Below are 21,543 nucleotides of genomic sequence, written 5' to 3'. Positions count from 1 at the left end.
ATAGGGTTATTGTGGAGATAAGTACATTAAAGACTGAAAGTTGCTTAGATACTACAGTTAAGGGGATCATATAAATACCTTAAATAGACTTATGTCCATTGAAAGAAGCAATACATATTGTGTGTGACAAATATGAGATCAAGCTAAAGAATAAAACCTGTTCTGACATTTTTGTGGTCCCTGAGATTTATCTACAGTCCTTCTAGCGGAAGTTGCTTGCCATCTAGTAATGCTATTGTACATATAGGCCTTTTTCACTGCAAGATTAGTAATAAGTGTTTAGACTTAATGTCTCATTGTGACAATACTTGCCTCTGTGACAGGTAACAAAGTACATTCATTCCTGTTTAACAGTTTCCTTTTTTCTCTCTCTAACTCATTTCTCCTTTGCTATCGCATGCATTCTTGTGCTTTCATCTCTTCCTCGTAGCCATGCTAAAGTTAATGGTCGTGTTTATCTAATAATAAATAGGTGGGTACACTTCAATGTTTCCTTTTCTTAAAAAATGTACTTTAATTTGTTTGCTATTTCTTCAGTTCCTAGAAACAAAAATCACTGATGCCGTGTAGTATTGTGAAATAAGCAAAGACAATGCTTAGACTTCTAAACCCACCGGATGGTTTATAGTGGTTAACACATCTGCCACATGGATTTAGAGGCTGTGAATTCTCTCCCCAACTCAGATTCTTCTCTTAAACTTCATTCAAGCTCAATAAAGGCATAAGCAATACTATTTCTAATTGGCTGCAGTTAACAGAATTAGTTCAGGAGGTTGGTATAGCTACGCTTTACAGATATCCATATCCACACGCCTACTTACCTCAGATGTACTTTAGATAGTGCACTTAAGAGTTAAAGAAATATGCACAAGAAGTATTTTTCTGAAGAAAAATGAAAGTCTGTGCCTTTGGGTCAGCTTTCTTGTATACAAAGTAATGAAGTATAGACAAAAATAGAACACCTGTACATTTCAGTATATTAAAATCAGTTAAGCGATGTACAGAGTTGAGTGCTACAGAATCTAAACCACAAAACTGATATTATCATCATGCCATCATAAAATTAGCTTTTTAAAATATTTCCATAAGCAAGATTCCTTTCAATTTTTCAAGGATTTTTTTTTAAATTAGGGTAAGAATAAGAATGGGGTCGGTTTTTTGTTACTCCTGAACATAAGCACAAAAACTGGGCAAATACCTCAACAAGTTTTCTGTGAATATTTGCTTAAATGAAAAACTAATGTTCTTATCCTGTGCTTATGTCCCTTTTGTGTGCACTTGCAGTCAATATTTCAGTCTGCAGTTCTCAAGGAGAACCCCTTAGGTGCCTTTAAAAATCCCAGCTGTAGTGAATGAGTTTGCTGGCAGGAATGGTCACAGAAATAGCAAATTTTAAGTAAGTATTAGGCATTATCCACAGAAAATAAATGCTGAACTTGTAAACTTGAGCATCCACGCTAGTAACACCCATCCAGTCAGAGAACAGAAAAAATGCCATGTGAGCTGTGCGTCCATTCAAAACTAATAGCTTGAATCTTGGATATTGAGTACTCTCAATGGTTGGCTCAGGAATATTGTACAGATCAAGCATTATTAACAAATTATTTGGCAAATGATTCTGAACAAGTGAATTTAAAAAAAAACCCATAAATTGCTGGTAGAAAATTCACAAAGAGCCTAAGAAGCATAAATGTGGCAAACACGTTATTCACTATTAATTATTCACTCAGCTCTAGTAAATATATTGAACGTAGTTAAATTTGGCCCTCATTCAGCAACGTATTTGAGCACATAACCTAACTTTAGGCACCTGAGTAGTGCCATTGATCTCAGTAGTCTGTGGGACTATTCAGGTACCTAAAGTTTAGCCATGCTGAAATACCTTCCTGAATTGGGGCCTCTATGGGTATATCTATGCTGCAGCTGGGAGCAAGCACCCTTAATATCCATTTATACTCTTGCTTATTGCTGAAATAAAATATCTTGGGGAGGTGTCTACTGAAAGCTAAGGATTTAGTCAAATGAGATTAATGGGCATAAGATTCCAGTCATATTCCATGGTGTTTTTCTTAGTAATCATTTTCATAGGTATACTTTGTAAGATTAATATATGTTTGGGACTGACTATTGTATTAAAGCAATATTATGCACTGTACCTTTTCTGTCTTTCAATAATTAGCATGCAATTAATTTGCTGCTTGAAGATCAATTAGCCAGATTTCTGTAACCTTTCCCTTATTTAAGCCACTTGAACTTGCAATTTGAAGAAATTGCAAGTCCCAATTATTTGAAAGATGCTTTTGCTTGTTTAACTGTTGCATTGGCAGCTCATGCTGTGCTGTTCATGTTTTGTAAACAATGTTTTGAAATACATTGTACAGAGTAAATAGGTATTTCTAGATTTTCTATTTTCTAATATGCTAGTTAAAAGTTTCAGGGATTGTTGTCTACAATTAATAAAATTGAATAATATGCTAGTACTTCATCCTGTAAATAAAAATGAAACAATACTTTAGCCTATTAAAATTAGTTCCCTGAATAAAAAAATACAGTAGATGTTTTATAACATTCCTGATTATACTATATTTATTACTGTAGCTAAATGGTTAGGCACCTGATCTTGCATACCCTTACTGCCAAACAGAGTGCTACAGGAATAGTCTCATTCAAAAGGAACTATTCATGAGGGGTGTGTGCAGGTGTGTCACTAGGCTTAGAGGTGTGTGCAGGATCTGGCAGTAAGAAAGGAGGGGAGTAATATGTTAATGTCAGAAGAGTCTATGTTAGAGAGGAGTCTGAGCCACATGATCCATTAGTGAGATGTGGGCTAGCAGTGCAGTGCCAATCCAGACCCAGAGCTGAATGTCCACAAAGTTCAGAGGTGTTGGGATTTAAGGTTTGGTTGCAGTCAGTCTCCAATTTATATATTATTTAAATACATGTGAAAAGCAAAATGAATTGGTGAGTTTCATATTAAGCTAAAACTTTTTATATCATAGAAAATGAGTGATTGCTTTTTTACAAAAGAGAAGACAAAATTAATAAAGATGATAGAAGAGGAAGAGTTTAAATGTCACAATAATTCTATCATTACTATCATTTCTACTTTAAAATACAATTTGCATGCTGTGTATTTCAGCTTATTCTTGACTTTGCTCAGTGATTCATTCAGACATGGTTCAGGATTTGAGGTATGACCTCTGCAAGTTTTAGAAAAGAGAGAGAATGTGTAGGCCTTCCCAAAATTACATGATATCAGATCTATTGAAGGAGTGACCTTGGAATTTTTGCTATACTGTTTATGAATCCGCAGTTGGAAAAAAAGCACCTTTGAAACTAACATGTTTCTTTGCTACCCAGTTACATCTTTCCATGTCAAAAAGTTGAAAATGTATTCAAAATATGAATTGTATAGCTTACGTGTGACAATTCAATTGCATTACTAAAAGCATGGGAGAATACGTGCACTTTTTAGCAATTAGTTTTAGCATAATTATATGGCACTTTCCATTTTGCTCTGATTTTGTCATTCTACTAGAAGTGCCCAGTTAATGCCATGATGCATGCTCTTGACGTCAGAAGGCTGCTGTGGATGGAGTGGGAGAATGCTTTAGTAGTTGTTATGTAGCATGATGTATTTATTATCTCTGATCTTCTTTTATAACTCCTCTGTTCTCATTTCCCTTTTTCTTTCTGTTTCAATTACTTTGAGCAGCCTCAAGAAAAAAATACCAAACCACCACAATGAGTAAGTCCCCCATGAAGTAATGAAATGCTCACTCTCTCACAGTGTCATTTCATGCTTCTACACCTTAAACTCTGACCATTTTCTCCATTGGGGAAAATGTCAAGTTTAGGTGTCAAAACCACTCATTACTAACTAATCACTAGCATCCGATTGAGAAATAATTACTAATACATTCTGACTCAGTTTGCAGTGTTTGTTTGCAGAAAGTACCAGAATCATTAACATTTCCAGTTCAATGGCATTTATACATGAATTGTTTATTTTTTTAAATTATACTGCTTGAAAAAAATCGTTCTTGATACCAATATGGCTCAGTGTGCTGATAACTCATTATTTACCAACAGACTGGTGCACCAAGATGGAAGTCTGCCTGACCTAACCATGCTGAATTTAACTGCTGGCAATGCAAAGGAAGAGGATAAAAATCTGGAAGAGGATGGTGATGAAAGAATGGAAGAGAGAGATGGGGAGGGAGAGAAAGGTGGGGATGAAAAAGAGAAGGAGGAGGAAGATGAGGAAGAGGATGATGAATCTGATGTAGAAGAAACATCCGGTAGGCTTTGAGGCTGTAATGTTGCCCTTTGCTAACTTTATTTAACTTCAGTTGTAGGTTCATCTTTGATGAGCTCATCTTACTTTAGATAACATTATGTTTTCCTTTTAATTTTGACTAGAGTCTTTGCCAAAATAGTATGGATTGAGCAGATGGGTCCTTATTAATTATTCAACATGCTTCAGTCTCTTAAGATGAGAACAGCTACTGTTACCTACAGTATGCTTACAAAATGAAAAAAACCCTCCAACTTCTACTAGAGGAAAACTCTTTACAAAGCCGGTGATGGATGAGGAGGTTCCTGAAGCTCATGGAAAGCTCCTTCCATGTGAATTCCGAAATAAATAATGCTTTTTTTTCTGTTGTATTGTATGCTTTTAAGGTTATTAATTTCAGTAAGTTCTCTGCTTCCTTGTTCACGAACAGCATTAGTGTCACATTTTCAATTTTGAATGAGGAATATCTAACTGATTCTAAATGAATATAAAAATGCCGAAGTGTGGTGGTGGGTGAGGTTAACGCTGTTATCCTGGATATCCTTGGCTAAGACATAAATAATTTCTGTAATACAGTTATGAACATGAACCCTGCATGACTTAGATTAGCAAGAGAAATAACACGTCAGAGACAGGAAACTGAGGGAAGAGTGTTTAGAACAGAGGAAAATCAGATTGTCTGGAAATTGCCTTACATTAATTTGGGCAACTACTGTTACCATTATATGTAGAGCTCTGGAACAGAAATAGAGACTTGAAATGAGGCCTGCTCAAAGAAAAATGCCAGTTTATATGCTTTAAGAAGCTTGCATCAGGGGATCAGAAACCACTCATACTTCCCTGGCTGGGGGATTCCATCCGCATAGAGGACTCCACAGTGGGTATAGCCCTGGCATACCCAGCTCCTGTGCTCTTTCTGTGCAGGCAAGAGCGTGATTGGAATATGCTGCACTCTGGCTTATCCCTAGCTGGTGGAAGTTCCCTTGGGAACACTGGCCAGCTGTTGAAAGTTAACCTACACTGGGGCAGAGCCAAGAATCAGGGAGCAGTAACTGACTCCCTGGAGGCCTCCGCTCTGTGCTGCGCTGAATGGATCTTGGCAGCAGCACAGAAAATATCTGTGACTGGATGTCAGGTACTTTTAGATTACATACACATATAATGAGTGTGTGTGTGTGTGTGAATACCAAAAAGCTATATCATAAAGTTGCGCTGTTAAGCACTCAAGTGTCTGGAGTTGCCAGCATTATTTTAGCAGGGTAATGCATACAGTCCTTGTTGCATGATTAAATGCTATTTCTCAAATAATACAATATTCCATTTAATTTTTTTAAATGTGTAGCATCTTGTGCCATATGTTATTCTCTGTATGCCAGATACAACTCATGACCATAATTTGCATGCCCTGCTTCATTCACCTGGCACCTTCAAAGTGTTGTTTTCCAGAATGGTTAAAAAAAAAATTGCACAATATAACATTTTATTCTTTGAGAAATAATACGTGATCATGTCATTAAAGACTATCTTAATTCATACATGTGCATACAGAAACATACTTGCAAAGGAGATTTTTTTAAAGAAAAAAGAAGAAAACAAAATGAATAATTGGGAATTATGTGGCCAGAAACCCAAAAAGGCAGAATTTCATACAAAATATGCACTCAGTAGACAGTTCTTTGTCTTTTTAAATAAAAATAATTATCAGAAAACTTGACATCATTGTCTAAGGATCCCTGAAATGCCTCTGCATCTTCGGCCAATTTAGGCAACCACATCTAATTTTTCATCTCCAGTACTGACTGTGCAACCATTCTTACTGTATGTTAGGTCCTCATTCATCTACATTTTACTAACCCAATCTTCAGACTTAATTCTCATTTTAAAAAGTGGTCTCACTCTACTTCTCATCAAATAGCATTGTGAGCTAGTGAAGTCTCAGATTACTAATGCTTGATCCTGCAAAGTGATCTGACTAGCAGACCCTTTTCCAAGATGGAATCCATTGACTTCAGTGACACAGGCATATGAGTCCACATCCATGGATCAGCTTGCAGGATCAGGTCCTAAGACTATATTGTTTATATAATACATATGTACTACATAATAGGTACCTTATAATGAATTATTACAATTAGTTAAAACTAAATTATTACTAATATTACCAGATAACTTGCGTCCAAGAATTTTCAAAGAGCTGGCTGAAGAACTAACTGGATATTTAATGCTGATTTTCAATAAGTTCCAGAAGACTGGAAGAATGCTAATGTTGTGCTAATTTTTAAAAAGGGTAAATGGGATGATCCAGATAATTATATGCCTGTCAGCCTGACTTCGATCCCTAGAAAGATAATGGAGCAGCTAATATGGGACTGAGTTAATAAAGAAATAAAGAAGGGTAATGCAACTAATGCAAATCCACATGGGTTTATGGAAAATAGATCCTGTCAAATTAACTTGATATCTTTTTTGATGAGATTACAAATTTGGTTGATAAAGGTAATAATGTTGATAAAATATACTTAGAGTCCTGTACGGCTTTTGACTTGGTACCACATGATATTTTGATTAAAAAAACTAGAACGATATAATATTAACAATACACACATTAAATAGATTAAAAACTGGCTAACTAATAGGTCTCAAAATGCAATTATAAATTTTCATCAAGTAGGTATGTTTTCAGTGGAGTTCCACACCAATTGGTCCTTGGCCCTATGGTAGTTATTATTTTTAACAATGACTTGGAAAAAAACATAAAATTATTACTGATAAAGTTTTCAGATGACACCAAAATTGGGGGAGTAGTATTAATGAAGACAGATCTCCGATTCAGATATAGATCACTGGTAAACTGGGTGCAAGCAAACAATATGAGTTTTAATTCAGCTAAATGTATACATCTAGGAACAAAGAATGTTGACCATACTTACAGGATGGGGGACTCTCTATCCTAGGAAGCAGTGGCTCTGAAAAAGACTTGTGGGTCATAGAGGATATTCAGGTAAACAGGAGGTCCCAGTGTAATGGTGTGGCCAAAAGAATTAATGTGATCCTTGGTTGCATAAACAGTGGAATCTCAAGTAAGAGTAGAGGGGTTATTTTACCTCTGTTTTTGGCACTGATGTGAGTGCTGCTGAAATGCTGTGTCCAGTTCTGGTGCTCACAGTTCAAGAAGGATGTTGATAAATTGGAGAAGGTTCAGAGAAGAGCCACAAGATTGGTTAAAAGATTAGGAAACATGCCTTACAGTGATAGACTCAAATAACTCAGTCTATTTAGCTTAACAAACAGAAGGGTAAAGGGTGATTTGATTACAGCCTGTAATCTACATGAAGGAACAAATGTTTAATAATGGGCTCTTCTGCCTAGAGGAGAAAGATATAATGGGATCGAATGGCTGGAAGTTGTAGCTAAACAAATTTCAGACTGGAAATAAGGTATAATTTTTTAATGGTGAGGGCACTTACCCACTGGAACAATTTACCAAGGGTTGTGGTGGATTCTTCATCACTGATAATTTTTAAATCGAGATTGGATGTTTTGCTAAAAGATCTGCTCTAGGAATTATTTTGGGAAATTCTATGGCTTTTGTTATACAGGTGATCTGACAAGATGATCACAGTGGTCCCTTCTGGTCTTGGAATCTATGAATTACGCTAGTGCCTAGAGGCCAACTCGCAAGGCATGTGCAAACATAGAATAAGAGAGAATCCTTGTCCCAAAGATCGTACAGACTAAATAGACAAGACAGTCAAAAGTCCAGGGAAAGGGATAGAACACACAGGCAGAGAGAACAGAGTGATGGTTGGCCATGTTAGTGCCATGATTTTTTTTCCCCATTTTTTTTTGTTGTGTTGTTGTTTTGGAATTAAACTCCTTTATGTGAGTTTAAGTTAGGAGAGTATTTGCTACCTGGAAAAATAAAGGAAAGGAGAGGGGACATTGAAGGGAGGGGAAACTGTAAGGGGAACAGAGCAATGAAGAAGGAAGGAAGGGGAGAGGAGCCTGAAGGGCAGGTGGAGTGAAGTCGAAGTGAAGAGACTAAGGGAGGAAACAGGACGGGGTTGGAGCAAACAGCCAATCAGTACAGGGCAGAGAATATTCAGAGTGAAAACTGTGGACCGCCTTGTCGTGACATTATTGCTGTCTGACAGGCCCTGTTTAAACTGCTTCTATAGCTGTTTCTGCCACCTTCCATCTCTGTCTGGCTCCTCCCTTCAGTTTTTTCCTTTCTGAACCAAGGATATGGAACCTAACAGTGTCCAAGCGGGGGTCACTCTCACATAATGCTGGGCCTCGGGAGCACTGGGGGCTTGCCTCTGGCTGGCCCCATCTTTTGCCTTCCTTTTCCTGGGTGCCACACAACCTGCTTAAACTGCTCCTCGCTGGCTTACATCTGTGACTGGCTCCTCCCTGCAAATTACATTTGTCAAAATAAATGAACAAAGTACATCTGTGATGCTACCTCTATGTTTTTTCATCAAGTCCTTCATTTATTGGTTAGCAAAATATGGTATTCTACGATGTAGTGTGTTATGTGTATGAAACAGAGCAGTACTAATGCTAAGTGTACAATGAAGGTAACTAAAAAGTTGTATTTCAAGCAAAACTCTGCAGGAGGGTTTGCAGACTCTGTTACAGTATATTGCTCTTCCCAGAGGACTGTGTAAACATCTGAGAGACTTGTGAACATGTTTTTAATCATCTCAGTGGCATATTCAGCTTTTAGAAAGCAGTGTTCGGCCATATGCTAGCGTCAGGCAGTCTTTTCCATTTCCACATTGTCACTCTCAGCAATACCATTTTCAGGGTTGGAATGTGATTCTGCTCAAAGCTGACATAAAGATTTGCTAGGAAGAAATATCCTCTGTGAATTACTTTCATGTTTACACTTTTCTGAACAAAATAGGACCATATCCACTAAATATAATCAAACTAAACTGATTTAGTTCTACAAGATCAATGGGTGGATTAAGGCAGGGATCCATGGATTCACAGATTCACAGATCCAGGCCCTGGGTCTGCAGGGGCCATTGGATGCACAGTCAGTGCCACAAGTACTTTTGTAGCGGGTAGTCTTTGATTTGTTGTTGTGGTGGGCCCCATTTTGTCTTAATCCACCATTGAAAGTCAGAGCTGATTTTACTCACCTTAATGTCTCTTGTTTTGGGGCTGAGCGGAAAAAATCCTGTCTTACTATTTTCTACTGGATAGAGAAGTAACAAAGGTAAAGAGAGTTTTTCAGTGACTCCGTTGGGTTTGTCTTTGCAGATTTAAAGAATAAGTGGCACCTGGTGATCGACCGCCTCACAGTGCTATTCTTGAAATTTCTGGAATATTTTCATAAACTGCAAGTTTTTGTGTGGTGGCTTTTGGAGCTGCATATTATCAAAATTGTTTCTTCATACATCATCTGGGTCACAGTGAAAGAGGCAAGTAAAACCCGTGCTGACAAAATCTCATCCTTCTATTGACGCTTATTGGCTCCACAGCAAACACTTGGGCCAAACCTCATTCCAACCTACTTCTTAGGTGCAGGCTTAACTGCGGTTCCATGGTCCAGCTGGGCTCTCCAGATGCTGGTGCCTAATCAAACCCTGAAGTCCCATCTTAAATTAAAGTCATCAGTTGGGAATGGGGACCCCTCTCACACAGCAAATCTCCAGTCCTCTCCACCAATGAAGATACTACGGTTTTTGTTTAATTTTTTGGGAGCCAACGTCATAGTCCCTCTGTCTTTCTCCATCCCACCAGCAGCCCCTTCAGATGAGAGGGAGAACTCTAGTGTGCCTAGAAAATAATTTGTGAGAGTCCCCTAACACAAAAATCAACCTTTCTACCAACCCGAACAGTCCACTGTGTACACCTTGTTGCTGCAAAAAAAAGCAGGGCCACAGGTTTGGCCCTTTTTATTTAAAACCATACTTGTAGAGTGAGCATGCCACTGTGTGGGTTAGAGGTGCTAATAGTATTTTGAAGTTAGAATTGTTTCCAACCTAATTGATTACTATGTTTTCCACCAGCCACTAACTGCTGTTGAGTTTCAGTGACATCCATGTCTAGCATCACATCGAGAGCTGTTTTAAATGTTTATTTCATTACTTTTCTTAGATCTTGTTTTCGGCCCTTTGTTTTGAAGGATTTTTCAGTGACTGTTGTGTGTGAGGTATTGTAGGTGTAAAAGGTCACGTTAAGGTGCCTGGTCATCTGGCTGCTCTGTGTAATTTCTGTTTTGTGTTTTCAGGTGTCTCTGTTTAACTTTGTGTTTTTGATTGCCTGGGCTCTTGCTTTGCCATATGCTCAATTCCGCCCATTGGCATCAAGTGTCTGCACTGTTTGGACATGTGTGATTATCGTCTGCAAAATGTTATATCAGCTCACATCTATTGACCCTAGCACCTTTTCCAGTAACTGTACAATGGTGAGTAGTAGTGCATATTAAGAGTTTAATTGCTAGGTACTTCAGTGAAAGGACAGAGCCAAAGGAAGCATGTGAAGTGTTCAAAGCTGCGGTTCAGCTGATGTGTTTCTGCTGAGCCATCATGATTCCTGCCCCCAGTGGCTCCAAAGAGATTCTAACGAAAGAACTTATCGTTGTTTGCGTTTTAGCCTACAGAAAATGAAACTGACATAGGCAGTGAAGAACTGAAGACGTCGCTTCTCTACAGCGCACCCATTGATCCTACAGAGTGGGTTGGATTAAGGAAGTCTTATCCCCTGCTTGTATACTTAAGGGTAACTGCTCTACATTTTTCTGTGTTTAGACTGACTGCCTCTTACTCCCGATGAACTTTTCAATACCCTTGAAATGGATCATGTGCCCCCACCCCCCCCGCGCGCACACACACACACACACACACACACAATACATCATTCCATGAATTGTGAGCTGTGGGCAATGGAGAAAAAAAAATGTGATGTACGGTTAGGGGGCAAGTGCCCTGCTATGCATGATTCCTAAGCCCCTAACTCAAGGAAATTCCATGCAATAATTCAGATAAAATGCACAGGGAACCATAGCTCTCTTGCTATGGATTAAAAGAATGTCAAGAAATTTGATTTACAAGATTTGTAAGAAGTAACAACATACATCCACTTCAGATATTATAAGATCTAAGATAAATGTTCGATCTGGATAATTGTCTCTGGCTGCCAGCACATTTTACCTGCAATCATTTTTTTAAAACTTTTATCCCTTAGAAACAACTTGGGAAAAATGTTGTGGATTTTTTGGGAGGTAGGGGGAGGGGGAGGGGAAACAGCAATAATCCTGTCTTTATTCTAGTTTTTGTTCTGTTTAATGCAGGCAGGGTGTGTTTTGTTACTTTCATTTGGATTAAACATTTCTTAGTTTTACTCTATGTCAGCACCTGAAGGCTATCCTGCATGACTCCCTTAGGATTAGAGAGTGTCTGAAGTCCTTTACTTAACGATTTAGGATAAGAAGTTCTGCATGGAAAATGGCTGAAAAAATCATAGTTGAGTCACTGCACATTTAGATTATATCACAGGTTTAATGATCACTTGTGACTCCTCCTGAATTAAAAAAAACAATCAGTGACTTACTTCACCTACCTGTATGGTACCTTCATTGGCCTGCAGATTTATGTTCGTTCTGAACACAGTCATCAGATTAGTTGAAATTAGAACTACACCCTTCTGCAGAGGGTAACTTTCTCAGTGCTGATCCAGCCCATTTCAGGTTCTCTGCTTCCTATCTTCATGTGATTTCAGCAAGACAAGGCCAAAATTTGGGACAGATGCACAGTTTCTGGTCTTTTATCACATAAAAGATACTGTCTGGCAGTACTTAATAGTGCTGCTGTTCCCTCTTGCACCAACACAGGCAAAGTGAACAGCCCACATAAATTAGGGTTATGAAAACAACACCAAAAGAACTCTATCAAGCACTTCCATTGTTTCGTTGGTGAGAACGGAAGTCAGTGGCCTGGCAGGTATTCGAGTATGAATTCAGAGTCTCAGTTGTCAAGACACCTGCAGTGAGGAACAGTAGGTCTCTCTACCCCCTCCAGAGGGAGGAAAGAAATTGTGGAATTGGTAAACCCTTGATGCATTTTATGACTCAAGTAAACTTCCCATTTTGAAATTGAATCCCAGAACATTTTGGTATTGCAGCAATATTAAACAATAACATCCACTAGAATATTCATTGATTATGCTTCTCAGAAAATATTTCCAATTCCTCATATTTCAGTTTTGATTTTATCTTCTTTTTATTGCTTCTTTTGTAGAATAACTTACTGATGCTGGCTATTCTGGCCTTTGAAGTTACAATTTACCGGCATCAGGAGTACTACAGATGTCGAAATAATCTTACTGCACCTGTGACTAAAACCATTTTCCATGACATTACAAGATTACATTTGGATGATGGACTCATAAACTGTGCCAAGTATTTCATAAACTACTTCTTCTACAAGTTTGGGTTGGAGGTAAATAACATATTCATGTGGTTAAGACAATGATTCCCAACCTGGTGTTGTTTTGTTTTGTTGGTCCCAGTTAGAGATTTACTGACAACCTGCTGCTTCCTCATCTGCTACTCTCACTAGGGCCAGAGTTGTCTGGGCACAGTTACCACCATCTCTTCCCCCTCTCCATCTTCCCCTCCCCATGCTTTTTCTCTTGTTTTTCTCTTTTCTTTTCAATATACTTGTTTCTCATTCCTGTGCTCTGTTTCTAATTCACTAAAAGGGAAGGCTGTGTGCTATTCAGGGAGGGATTGGCAAGGGGCATCCACTGATGTCACCCACAACTGAGTTGAGTACCATGGGAGCAGAGGAGAAAAGCGGCAGCTGGCAGGCTACTGTCTATGGCTAAGTACATGTTAGCTGTTCTTGCACCTGCTGCACTTTGGACTGTTGCAGGATCTGGGAAAAGAATCACTCTTTATTTTAGTATTATTTATATTTTGGTAGATCCAATAAGCTTGGTTCTGCACTGTGCTTCTTGGCTTCAAGAGCCTACTACTTAAATAGACAAGATAGACAAAGCATGAGCAGGGAAAGATACAGGGGAAGTGATTTTCCCAAGGTCACGTGGCAGGTCAGTGGCAGATCTGGAAGTAGAACCTGAGCTCCTGAGTCTCAGGCCAATGCTGTATTCCATGGATAAAGTTGCTCTGCTTTGCCAGCCACAGCACGGGTAAAGGGGTAGGGCAGATCTGAGGTTAGACAACTCTCCTTCCTCCTTCTGTATCTCTTGTTTGGCCTGCATCTCTGTCTAGCTCCCACCTTCCCTCTGCCTTCCCTTCCCTGCCAGTCTGGCACCAACTCATACAGACAAAGCAAAATTTAATCCATCTTGAAAATAAAGTAATGCTGAGTAAATACCTCATAAAACACTTATAAATATTTGCTTGAATAGAACAGTGAATTTGCTTCAGCTATGTTCACACCCTTTTGTGTTCAATTTTCATTAATATTCAAATGAAGAAAATTAGTGTAGTGGCAAGAATGTTTGTGTAAAAGGCAAGTTTTAAGCAAACTTTAGAGAATACCTGCAGAAAGCAAGTTTTCAGCTCATGTGCATAACTATTTGCAGTGGAAACCCAATTATAAGTTACTGTGTGCCTATGAGTCTAATCAGAACTAACCAACATCTCTCTCAAATTCCAAATAGTCAATGTAATGAATGGTTAACAAGCAATCCTTGGGAGCAATTCACCAAAATTAGTTAGCCACAAAAATTGAGACCATCACTGTTTGAGAGCAGTTCCTGGAGAGAGAAATGATGAAATTCATTGACTAAATGATTCACTATGAATTATTCACTGAGTTCTAAAACAAAGTGTTGCATCATAGCATCACCTAAAGGCACTGTTTTAAGTGCAACCAGAGAGTAGAAACTACCCTGGGAAAAAGAGCTTCAAAAATAATGGCGAACCACTTCAGAACAATTGAGCTGTTTGTCTATAGTAAACAAAAGTTACATTGTCACAAAGCTTATTCTTTTTATGTGGTTCCCACCTGAGGATGCCCTCCAGTTATTATTTTTCTTTATGAGTTCATTCTTTTAACATCTGTAAGTAGTATCAAAATATATGTCTATGTAACATGCATTGCTTGGCAACAATTAAGCATTTCCAATCTAGGCTTTATCATGACTACGTTCTGGCCATTTTCTATCTTTTTAGTAGCATGAAATGGAAACTTGCTTTACAGTTGCATTGAGATAGTCAGTGATGATAGAAAATTACACAAAGTGTGGGGTGGTGGAGAACTATTAACCATGTCAGAGGCTTAGTATGTGAAGAGCTACACTCAGCTACATCAAGTTTCCAAGAATCAGATTGAAAAGCTAATTTATTATATCTGCCCTGACCATCTCAGGGGTTCTAAGTGCTGCATATTTTTCTTTACTTCTTCCACAGACCTGTTTCCTACTGTCAGTTAATGTAATTGGTCAACGAATGGATTTCTTTGCCATGATTCATGCCTTCTGGTTAATTGCTGTATTATATCGACGTAGAAGAAAAGCTATTGCAGAGATCTGGCCAAAGTACTGCTGTTTTCTGGCATGCACCATTATATTCCAGTATTTCATTTGTATTGGCATTCCACCTGCTCCTTGTAAAGGTAGGGTCACTTACCTTTTATGGTCATTTGCTCTTACAGGAAACTGCTGGAAAACTGACAGATACTTTAAAGAAAATGAAGTAATTGTTATAAACTATTGATTACATTTTTGCGTGCTTCCTTTTATTGTAGACTATCCATGGAGAAGCCTTAATGCCAACTTCAACTCCAACATCATAAAGTGGTTATACTTTCCAGACTTCATTGAAAGACCAAATCCTATTTTTCTTGTCTGTAAGTATTTTAGCACAGGCTATGAAAGTTGTTTACTTTTCTTTGGTTTCAAATCATGCAAAAGTATAATACAAAGGTTTTATTTGTTTCGAAGAAGCAGCAATACAGGGCATTATTATTATATTTATTACTTAGATCCTAGAGGCCTTATTCATGGAGCAGGACCACATTGTGCTAGGCATTATACCAACACAGTACATTGAACAGTAATTGTGTTTTTATCAAATCAGTGCATTCAAATGTTCAGTAATTTATGCAACTGGTACATTCTCATTTTTCTTTAATAAAGCTGAATAAAAAGTGATGAATTCTGTTTCCTCCCTTTAATCTCCTTCTCAGAAAAAATCATGGAAGTGGAATAATCAGGTGAAAATGAAATGTAGCAACAAATGTCAAACTTGTATTACAGTGCATCATAGATAATGCAATCTCCCAGGGATCATTGTAAGAACTACTGTGCTGTGATTAGATGATAACATTTCACCAATAGCATTCAGCATTCCACACCATAGAACTGAGATAATGGCTGAAGTTCTCAAGGTGATATCTTCATTTTTCCAGACGATTTCATGTTGCTGCTCTGTGCATCCTTACAAAGACAAATGTTTGAGGATGAAAATAAGGCTGCTGTGCGAATCATGGCTGGGGACAACGTGGAAATTTGCATGAACCTTGATGCAGCGTCATTTAGCCAGCACAACCCAGTTCCCGACTTCATTCACTGCCGGTAATGTCGGGTCTGGAATATTTTGAAATTACAATGTATCTTCTTTTTAAAATTCTCTGTTTTGAAGGTATCTGTAATAGAAGAGTGTTTGAATTTTGGCTTCCAACTCTATTGAGATCTGTCTTAATTTTTCCCATTTTACAACATGCAACTTGTGCAGCAGTAAGTTATTTATCTTCCATAAGAAATAGCTGGAAAGAGTATATGGTACTACCTAGGAGGCTCTTTCCAACACACGTGAGCATGTTTCTGAATATCTCGGTGTAGCTGGCCCACTGATGGTGGTCTCGATGGTGCCATGCGGAAGGTACAGATCAACAGCATTGCAGGTGGAGTTCAAGGAGGGATTGTGCCTGAAGGAGCAAAATCCTTTCCTAGGTTTCCTGGTGAGTACATGGTGGTACACCTGATCTATTCCTTGTCTTCTCTGCCCCATGCACTTGTGCGAGACCGAGTTAGTCTGGCCCTGTCTCTGTATCTCTTTAATACCACAAATGTATTTATCAGTTAATTACGTCTTGCTGCTTTGCTCAAAATTAAAGAAGGTCATACACTATTTAAACAAACAAAAATCTTCTCTGGAAAAGAAGAAGATTCTTCACTCAACCCAAATAAGAGGACATAAAGCTGTCTCATATGGACAGCTGAGGATTTCCCCTGCATGACACCCCCTTCCCACCCATGGACTTTGGAGGTCTGTTTTGGTGGTGTGGGGTAAAAAAAAGAGGTGGAGCCAGAAACACACTCCACCAGCCAATCTTTGGCAGATGGAGCAGCTCTTATATAACGACTTCAGCTGTTGAAAATTAGAGCAGCTCATAATCCTGGAGCCATCTTCTCCCTGCTCCTCAACTGCTGCGTGTGTAAGCTCAGCACAGCTGGCCATCTAGCCTGATGCATTTCTGAAGGTTTGGTGCAATATTTACAAGAATATCTATGGGGGAAACTTCATTAGTGTCTACGTTTTGCCCCCTAGATGTTTGTTGTGACTCAGAAAGCATGTTATGCTCAGATGGCTGAGAGGGAGCAGAGTGGAAAGCTGTTTTTAATTGATAAACAGTTATTATTTCACCAGACACTCATTGTAATTGCAATCCCTTCATAAAATCTTTAAATGAATCCTATTGTTTCTACTGGAACCTGTGGCCAAAGCCATGAATAGCTTTGAAGGTGAACTCACTGAAATGCATTCAGCCGACATGCTTATTCGGAGATTACAGCACTTGATGCGCTCTGCTGCCATTGAGAACAGGCAACTGTTGATAGCAGGGTGAGGCCTGGTGCCACCATCTCCCTACTAGATATTGCACCAAGTGGAGATGATTTCCTGGAGTCTTAGCAGCAGCCAGAAATACCTACAGAAAATGTCTGCCACAGTGGGGCTTAATTGGGAGGAATGAAGGGAAGGGAGTGGCGTTGACTCCAATACTACAGGAAGAGTATTAACTTCCACTTGTTGCCACAGCTGCCACATCCACTTTAGCTCTGAGCTCATATTTGAGGAGAGTGCACCGGAGATGAAGATGGTTCCAAGCTGTCATTGAGTTAGGGGTTCCGGGCAAGAGCATCACTGGTGAGAATGCCAGGGGACAGTGCGAACGTGTTGTGATTTTCCTGATTTGGGTCAGAAAAATCACTGTGACTAGTGTCAATGAATCTACATTTAAAAGTTCTCTTCAGAAATAAAAGGGCTAAAGACTCACTTCGCTTGGCATTTTTTTTTAATGTCCACAGGAGTCTGGTGGACATGCTTATCACTCCAGGGAATAACTGCCCAACTGCACCTTTTCCCATCATAACATCAGTCCTTTGCACTGCAACTCGTCAAGCTCTTTCAAATAAATTTCATTTTAGCTTTTTTTGGAAAAGCTGGTTTTAGCAGATTTTCAAAAAGTAATGATTGACTTATTTTTATCTAAATCAAGAATAACTTGTTCGAATCCCAGAAATATGGGAGAAATTGTCTGCTGGCAAAATATGAAGAACCTGCAGCACAAAGAATGTACTCTGAAGATTTTTGGATAGGAGACAAAATCAGACTTTTATTGGGAAATAAACCTCAACCTTAACTGGACTGCTGCCTTTCCATAAACTTTAGGACCAAATTCTCCCTTTTGAGTCATACGTAAAATTCCTTAAAGTCCTAGGTCACTCTATGTATATTCAAAGGCTGTATTTGGGATGTGATGAGAAAATAGACTCTTATATAGGTAATTAACTGTATACAGCCTTTTCAGAAAAGGTTTGCTGCTCACATTTATGGGGTGGCAATGTTGTCGCTGGAAAGTATTGGATATGAAAAACAGAAAATCCAGAGAAACAATCTGTTTAATTGTGTTAGGGTGAACACACACGTTTGTGACTATATTTGTTCTGGTTAAGCATGGAAATGTATGTGCCTTTTATATTTGATGCATTTATGTTGTGTAGATCTGTTGTGTAGAGACTCATGTTGTGTAGAAAATAAAATGAAAAATAAGGCAGAAAAAGGAACAAGAAAAGGAAACTTGTTAGAAAACTCAGGGACCAAATAAGCAACAGCAATCTCATGACTTTCACGTTGGTTACTATATTTTACCAGGGTATACACTACATGGAGACTCTGAGACTAAAATATCAACTGGTTTAGCCATATTTAGAGATTCTGAGTTTTGAATTGTTCATTGTTCATAGACTGGAGTAACAGCATGTTAGTTGGACTGAGAAAACTCTTGTATTTGATAAAAGTTCCTCTCTTTAAGATAATAGAGCCAAGCATTTTGAGAGGCGTTCAGGTAACCTTGACGCATATCTATTGGCTATGTCTCATCGTTGTTTGCAAGAACGAGGGGCTTATCTTCCTTTAATCTAAAGTGAGCTAGTGCCTGGTCTTCAGAAGTTTTGAAAGTAGCAGGTCCCACTGACTACAGGAAGACAGCGCATGCTGATGAGCAGAATGAGGAGGTCCTTTTTTCTAGTATCACTGAGAAATTAGAATAAGCCCTAAAACTAAACAAATTAGATTTACTTAAATCAGTCATAGTCAAAGAAGTGACTGTAAAAATGACATAATATCATGCCAGTTTTTCTCCCTATAAGACTTCCATGTAAAATATGCTCAGCTCACAAGTCAGAGAGATGATTTTTGTAGCTGTCAGTATTGCAAATTCACTCTGAGATCTAAAGATCAAGCTGTGTCCTTCCTCACTGGTGTGTCATCACTAGTAATAAAGATTCTGAATTGTAATTTAGCTGACCGTTTATTCTGAAGCAGAACAGAGTCATATTCCTTATAGCTACATTACACCTGCCATGCAAACTGGAAGTTTTCAAATCTTTTCTAAAGCCTCATGGCTGACTTTCTAGATAGATTCTCTTCTTCCCTCTTTCTGAGCAAGTGAACCTCTAAAGGAAGGAGAGCATCATGGTGGATTGGTTCAGCATGAGCTATCTATTAATAACAAGAATAGTAATGGTCCCTACCAAGAGGAGCTTGGACCTCCATGTGTTTCAGGACATTTACTATAATCTGGGACACCTATTTGAATAGCTTAGCTCCACCCTATCAGCAAAACTCTCTCCTTCCTGCTCATGATCATTTGAGTCTAAGACTCTGGGGACATGATATATTTTCATGGGATCCTACCTCTGATTCTGGAGAAAAGAACATTCATGAAAGAGTGTTGGCCCCTGCAGTCCAACCACCCTTGGTTTTAGAACCTAAATCTGTGATTGCAATGCATTCCTAGAAATGCCCTATACGACTGCATTGAAGGTTTGATCCTGTTCTTCAGCCCGGAATGCTTACACTGACCGTGTGGAGATTGAGCAAGGCAGATAGACTGCTAAAGGTTTTTCCAAGGAGTTTAGTGACTGAGTCATGCTCAGAGGCAGTCAACTTCTGTCCTTGATATACTTTTCCCCCATTCAAGTTCCAAAAGAAGTTGAATGTGCATTCCCGTTCCCATGTTCTGTAATGGACCTGTACTTGAATTTTCATATGCTCACTGAGTCCAGTTCAAAACTCAGGCAGTTTTATGTTAATTAGCCTTTTGTTTACCTGTGCTGTGTCCCAGTCCTCCTTTGCTGTATCAGAGAAAGTGTCTTTCAGTGTGCAAAGCAAGTTCTGGAATTGTACTGATCTCTCACTCAGAGTTTTGTAAAAGTTAACAGTTTCTGTCTTTCTAAACAGAAATCCATCAAGAGTTCAGTGTCATGACAAGATGCCATTTTTACAATCACTTCTCTGACTACGACTGATTTGTTCAAGACTGTATGCCATTAACCAAATGGCTATATGCAAAATTATTAAATTCCATTCTGCAGTAGCCAATTTCATTGATTCATAGTGCAAAAGCATCTGCTTCTGAAATTTATAAGGTGGCCACCTGTTCATTTCCTCATAACTTCCTCTTGAACTACCAGATTGATCTGTACTTGTTTATTAATGTTACTTTGCATTAGATTCTCCGAGAGTAGTTATATATAATAAGTTCCTAGCCCTCCTCCCCTCCCTCCAAAGGCCTAGCTTGTGATATTTGCTAATTGTAATTGTTGCTGGGTAGACTAGGAGAAGGAGGACACACATCAAGGGAAGATTACTCACCAGTAATTCTGTTTGTTGTAGTCCTCTTTTCCTGTGCTACATCTCTTCTGCTCCCCTCAAGAAGTGCTGCTTGGTGTAGTTTTTCTTTGATCTTATTATATATGTCTTTGTTCTGGAAGTCTTGGATTTGACTAATCTTTTGTCTTCTTACTCCTGGTTGGTAAAGCCACAGGCTTCCTTGTTTTGGATTTGCTGTTTAGAAAGGAAGAAGAGAAGACTAGGGAAAAGAGAATTGCTGTTGAGTAATTTTCCCTTAATTCCCTTATTTTGTAAGTGTGGGATCAGATTATGCCCAGTGTATCAGTATGTGTTTATTTTCTTGAACCCAGAAATGTGTTAGTTGCCTTATAGAACAAATAGCAGACACAGTCCCTGCCCCAAGGAGCTTGCACTCTAAATTAGGTTTTACAATCTAAATTAAAACTATATTGACTTGAGTGCCTATGTAAACTAGCTTAACACCAGGGCTGAATTTGGCCCATGTCCTCTCTGTTGGGGCATTTCACATTTCCAAAGCATTGTATATGAGGTTTTAGTCAAACATCTCTCATTGCTGTCCATAAAGTGTCACATAGCAAAAATCTTACGTAACAACCTGAAGATTTTCTTCTGATTTTTCTCCTCTGAGGAGACACTTGACAGTAACTGTTCCAGTAGGCATTGCTAAAAGGCCTTTTATTACAGTAGGAACAATTGGAAAAAAGAACTTGTAACCAAACCAATTACTTAACTTTCCTGTTTCTGGAAAAGTACTTGAGATCAACAGTGACAAATGAATCTGAAGGAAGAGATTTTCTGAAAGTCCAGATTTCACTCCACCCCCAGATTTCTCAGGGGATGCACAACTAAGCCTGCAGGAAACCACAAGTGAAGAAATTTTAAAAAAACAAAGCAAAGCCAAAGAATAAAAAGTAGGGACTTTCTAGAGGCAAAGCCAAGATGGCTTTACAGGCGGATCTCTGTTCCCACTGCTTGTGATGTGGGAAAATCCCAATTTAGAAGAACTCCTGTGCAAGAACCTAGAAATGGACAGAAAAAATACGGAGATATCAAAATATTTTAGCCCCTAACACCAGGACCTAATACCAGCATCTAACACAGA

The 21,543-nt window shown here is 38.6% G+C and overlaps 1 protein-coding gene across 4 annotated transcripts in view; it reads left to right on the top strand.

The window, feature by feature from the left end:
• Positions 1–21,543, top strand: part of PIEZO2 (piezo type mechanosensitive ion channel component 2) — a 465,759-nt gene that overhangs the window by 361,684 nt on the left and 82,532 nt on the right. For 3 of the 4 annotated variants that reach the window (XM_075125316.1, XM_075125315.1, XM_075125318.1), the window contains 10 exons: positions 431–472; positions 3,716–3,748; positions 4,093–4,301; positions 9,569–9,729; positions 10,542–10,718; positions 10,907–11,032; positions 12,550–12,750; positions 14,691–14,895; positions 15,028–15,129; positions 15,691–15,856. In XM_075125316.1, the coding sequence (XP_074981417.1) occupies positions 431–472; positions 3,716–3,748; positions 4,093–4,301; positions 9,569–9,729; positions 10,542–10,718; positions 10,907–11,032; positions 12,550–12,750; positions 14,691–14,895; positions 15,028–15,129; positions 15,691–15,856 (1,422 nt within the window). The remainder of the gene's footprint in view (positions 1–430; positions 473–3,715; positions 3,749–4,092; positions 4,302–9,568; positions 9,730–10,541; positions 10,719–10,906; positions 11,033–12,549; positions 12,751–14,690; positions 14,896–15,027; positions 15,130–15,690; positions 15,857–21,543) is intronic. The other variant, XM_075125317.1, reaches the window with a different exon arrangement.

This window comes from Caretta caretta, chromosome 2, assembly GCF_965140235.1.
Source record: "Caretta caretta isolate rCarCar2 chromosome 2, rCarCar1.hap1, whole genome shotgun sequence".
Taxonomy (NCBI): Eukaryota; Metazoa; Chordata; order Testudines; family Cheloniidae; genus Caretta; species Caretta caretta.
Note: the sequence above shows the minus strand (reverse complement) of the source record. Positions and strands in the feature narration are given on the sequence as shown.